The sequence below is a fragment of the Boleophthalmus pectinirostris genome, unplaced genomic scaffold (assembly GCF_026225935.1).
Source record: "Boleophthalmus pectinirostris isolate CB_2022bp ecotype Guang Dong unplaced genomic scaffold, ASM2622593v1 HiC_scaffold_15, whole genome shotgun sequence".
In the NCBI taxonomy this organism is placed as follows: domain Eukaryota; kingdom Metazoa; phylum Chordata; class Actinopteri; order Gobiiformes; family Gobiidae; genus Boleophthalmus; species Boleophthalmus pectinirostris.
Window position 1 is genome coordinate 2,519,565 of NW_026571070.1, and position 5,000 is coordinate 2,524,564.

General features: G+C 40.4%; 1 protein-coding gene across 1 annotated transcript in view; it reads left to right on the forward strand.

The window, feature by feature from the left end:
• The window catches only part of rnf152 (ring finger protein 152), a 30,042-nt gene that overhangs the window by 24,089 nt on the left and 953 nt on the right, over positions 1–5,000 (forward strand). Inside the window, exon 2 of the mRNA XM_020927598.2 lies at positions 942–5,000. This exon is cut by the window's right edge and continues 953 nt beyond it. Coding sequence (XP_020783257.1) covers positions 1,070–1,681 — 612 coding nt within the window. The 5' untranslated portion in view covers positions 942–1,069 and the 3' untranslated portion in view covers positions 1,682–5,000. The remainder of the gene's footprint in view (positions 1–941) is intronic.

The following is a 5,000-nucleotide window of genomic DNA, read 5'->3' on the forward strand; positions in this document are numbered from 1 at the left end:
GTTTGCCCAGTGTGGAAAACAGAGTCCAAGCTACATCAGAGTCCAGTATTAGTTATGATGCGGGGGTGTGATGTGCATTAAGCGCAGTTGATTGAACAGTTAAGTGGTGGAGTAGCTGGAGGAGGTGGGAGACAGAGGACAGGAGAGTAGCCTCCTACCAGACCGAAGTTCTTTCAAAAGGACAGTTCCTAGTTCACCGTCAAATTAAACCCAAGTTTGGGCACCTGGCCAGTTCAGTATTGTTTCAATGTATTGAAATGATCAGCACATGACAATGTCGCACAACGGGTCTGGTTCTTCAAGCTCTGTCCCCTGATTCTCTCCCACACAACTGAGGAGAGAGAAGTCAGGACCTTATACACTCTGACTGATGACGTGTGATTGGATAATTGGTGAAATGGGCGGTGTGATGGGTGGTGACAAGTCATGTGGAGTGGGGGAAAACCTGGGTTGGATCTGGATAACCGGATTGACTAACCCTAACCCTAACCTTACCCTGGTTATAAAAGGAACGTGTGGATGTGGAGACGGAGCCAAGAGTGGTGATGTGCTTCACTTCAGTGACATGGAGTTCATTAACAATTTTCGCCTACTTCAGCGCAGAATAGTGACGTTTGTGTCTTGTTGATAACGTGTAGGTGGATGAATGCACTTTGACCGTTCAGACTGAAGTCACATGTTAAAGATCAGATATGTATCAGTTTCAGGAGCACATATCCAAGTGTCCTGGGTCACATTTGAAAAAAATCTGATGTGTTGTTCAGACTGTCATTAAAAGATCAGATACAGGAACATAGAGGCCAAAAAATCAGATTTGGATCACTTCAGGCTGCAGTCTGAACGCAGCCTAATAGTCCAAAAAATACGGTACATACAACCACCTGAACCATCTGAGCTGATTTATCTAACGAACATTTCTCTTTTTCCTCTTTGTTTTTCAGATGTAGACTCCAACTCCGCGTGACTTCATCTCAAGACCTGGACCTTAAAATCCTCTCTGGGCCAGACACAATTCCTCGCTGAACTTTTTCTCGGATATTTCTCACCGTTTTCCGACTTTCCCCCCAAAATGGAGACCCTCTCGCAGGACTCGTCGTTGGAATGCCAGATCTGCTTCAACTACTACAGCCCGAGGAGACGCCCCAAACTCCTGGACTGCCGCCACACGCTCTGCTCCGTGTGCCTCACCCAGATGCGCAGCACCCACAAGGAGATCCGCTGCCCCTGGTGTCGCGGCGTCACCAAACTCCCGCCCAACCTCTCCGTCTCCCACTTGCCGGACGACCCCGACATCGTCACGGTCATCGCCATCCCGCACGCTTCCGAGCGCACTCCCGTTTTCATCCGCCTCCCCAGCAACGGATGCTACATGCTGCCGCTCCCAATGAAGGCCCGGAATTTGGCGCTGCCGGGCGAGGTCGGGTGCCGGTTCGCGCCGCAGCAGAAAGGCGTGGCCGTGGTGGCGATCCCGGAGCAGGAGAGGCTGGCGATGGGGCTGGATGATTTGAGTTTGGGCGAATCGGAGCATCGCGGAGCCCTGGCGGTCGAGCGGAAAGGGTCGGCGTGGTCCGGGATCTGTACGGTTATTTTGGTCGCCTGCGTTTTGCTGTTTCTGCTCGGGATCGTCCTCCACAACATGTCGTGCATCTCCAAACGCTTCACGGTCATTTCGTGCGGGTGAAATTTCGTGTGAGAGGACTACAAACGCCAGTGGAACTACAAAAATGGACGCCCGGTTTAAACCAAGAGGTAAAGCAGTAGGTTCATGTGGGTGAAATCTGTGGAACTACAAAAATGGACGCCTAGTTTAATTAAAGCGGAACAGCAATTGAAAAATTCGGAATGAGACGTAAAACTGATGGAACTACAAAACTACAAAAATGGACGCCTAGTTTAAACCAAGAGGAAAAGCAATTAGTTCATGTGGTTGACATTTGGAAAAAGGAGATCTCAAGTTTGGTGGAACTACAAAACTACAAGAATGGACGCCTAGTTTAAACCAAAAAGGTAAAGCAATAGGTTCATGTGGGTGAAAACTGTGGAACTACAAAAATGGACGCCTAGTTTAATCCTAGTGGTAAAGCAATCGGTTCATGAGTTTGCAATTTGGAAAAAGATGAAAAATGGACGGAAAAATGGACACTTAGTTTAATCTAAGATGAAAAGCAATTAGTTCATGTGGTTGACATTTGGAAAAAGATGGTGGAACTACAAAACTACAAAAATGGACGCCTAGTTTAATCCAAGAAGAAAAGCAGTTGGTTCATGTGTTTGAAATTTGGAAAAAAAGAGACGTCAGATTGGTGGAACTACAAAACTACAAAAATGGATGCCTAATTAAAATTTACAAAAAACTCTTATCGGTTCAGGCTGTAGAAATTGGAAATGAAATGTAAAATTGATGTAACAACAAAACTACAAAAGGAAAAGCGATCGTTTATGCGGTTGAAAAGTGGGGATGTTAAATTGGTGGAACTACAAAACTACAAAAATGGACACCTAGTTTAATCCTACACAAAGAAGCAATTGGATCATACGACTGAAATGCGGAAAAACGAGCTGCCATGTCGGTGGAACTACAAAAATGGATGCCTAGTTTAATTGTAGTTGAAAAAGCTAAAATGGAAAAGGAGATGTTAAATTGTTGGAACTAAATTAAATTGTTGAAAACTACAAAAATGGACCTGTAGCTTAATCCTCGAAGAAAAAGCTAAAAAGGAAAAGATGTTAAATTGGTGGAGTTAAAAAACTACAAAAACAAAATGTATAATTCACGGAACTACAAAACTACAAAAATGGATACTTAGTTTAATTCTAGAAGTAACAGATGAAAAGGAAAAGATGTTAAATTGGTGGGACTACAAAACTACAAAAATGGATGCCTAGTTTAATCCTACATGAAGAAGCAATCGGACCATATGGCTGAAATGTGGAAAAACGAGCTGCCATGACAGTGGAACTACAAAAATGGACGCCTAGTTTAATCCTAGTTGAAAAGGCTAAAAAGGAAAATATGTTAAATTGATGGAACTACAAAACTACAAAAATGGACGTCTAGTTTAGTCCTCGAAGAAAAAGCTAAAAAGGAAAAAAGAGACATTAAATTGATGGAACTACAAAACTACAAAAATGGACGCCTACTTTAATCCTAGAAGAAAAGGCTGAAAAGAAAAAGATGTTTAATTGGTGAAACTACAAAAACTACAAAAATGGACGCCTACTTTAATCCTAGAAGAAAAGGCTGAAAAGAAAAAGATGTTTAATTGGTAAAACTACAAAAACTACAAAAATGGATGCCTTGTTTAATCCTAGTTGAAGAAGCTAAAAAGGAAAATATGTTAAATTGGTGGAACTTCAAAACTACAAAAATGGACGTCTACTTTAATCCTAGAAGTAAAATCTAAAAACGAAAAGGAGATGTTAAATTCACAGAACTACAAAACTACAAAAATGGACGCCTAGTTTAATCCTAGTGAAAGAAGCATTTGTTTCATGTGGTTGAAATTTGGAGACATCAAACTGGTGGAACTACAAAACTACAAAAATGGAGGACTAGCTTAAACCAAGAGGAAGAAGAAAGTCGGTTTATAGCAAAGACTCTGCGACGGAACATTTAATTTAAACGGCGGCACAAAAACGTATTTTACAAAGTGAAATATGAGGATGAAGCCATTTGGTGTTTACACGAGGAGCACACGACATGGAAGCCATCGACACACAAGAACATTTAAACGGTTTTACAAAAAAAACGTGTATTTGTGTGGCTCCAAAATGAACTGTTTTCATTTTTTACGGTCGAAGTTGAAGTTCGAGACTCACGCAGCGGCTCAGAAAGTTGTTGATATTGTATTTTTTAACCAGTTTTAGGGACAAAATCTCTCCCAAAGTTGTTAAATGTTGTTTTCCTGTTTCAGATTTGTTTCATTCGAACAGTTTAGCGCCAATTTTCATGTTTTTCTGAAAACTTACACCAGCTTTTATTGTTTTAACAGCATTTACATTTCCCATTGTTGCCAACAGGGGGCGAGAGAGGACATACTTGTTTTTCTATGCACATAAAATAAAGGAGTTTTTTCATTTAGATTCATGATTTTAAGTGATAAACTGTGTTAAAAGTTAAAGTGTTATGGGCATCATAGGACCTTTGGGGGAAATGTTATATAAGTGTATTTCTGTTATGTAACCTCAGTAATTTTCCCCGGTTTACATGAACATTATTCTTATTTTTTGGAATTTAAGAATAAAGGGAGGAATGTATTTAGTTACAAAATACCTGAATTTAAATGTTTTTCATTACATGTGTGATTTGCCACGTTTACATGAGAGCTTTAATTCTGAATAAAAATTATTTAATTCTGAATAAAAATCCACTTTAAACAGACCATGAAAATGATTATTCGGAATTAAACTTAATTCCAAATTGAGTGGGTGGTTTATTTTGATGTTAAAGCCGAATAAATTTATTCCTGCATCATGTTTCACGTTTATTCTTCTTAAAAATAATTCCGGTGGTCATCACATGCTCGTTGGGTTGCCCTTCTCAGTGTTCTGACTCTTTTACACTGACAAAATTTCATACATTTTTGACTGACTTTTTCATGAGGTAAAGTGAATGTTCCATGACTCCACTGTTCAGACTTTTAGGACTAAATCTGAAATGTTCACTCTTTCCACTCACCTTATGGTTTGGGATTATAGTTTTTTAACATTTAAATCCTGTCAGTGCATTTATTGTCGTCTCTTTTATACAAAAGGCACAAACGTTCACAAATAATCAGAACAGACTCATGAGAACTTAACAGAACACTGGAGTTGTGTGAAAGAGATACTAAAATTCCATAACTTTTCTAGGCCTGGAAGATGACATTTTCAATTTCCACGACTTTTCCGGGATTTCCTTGACTGTGGGAACCCTGGCTTCTGACTTTCATCCACGTCTCTTTGGATTTGTGAGCGGGATGTGGGAGTGGGCCGGGGTAGAGCAGAGTTTGTCTTCTTCC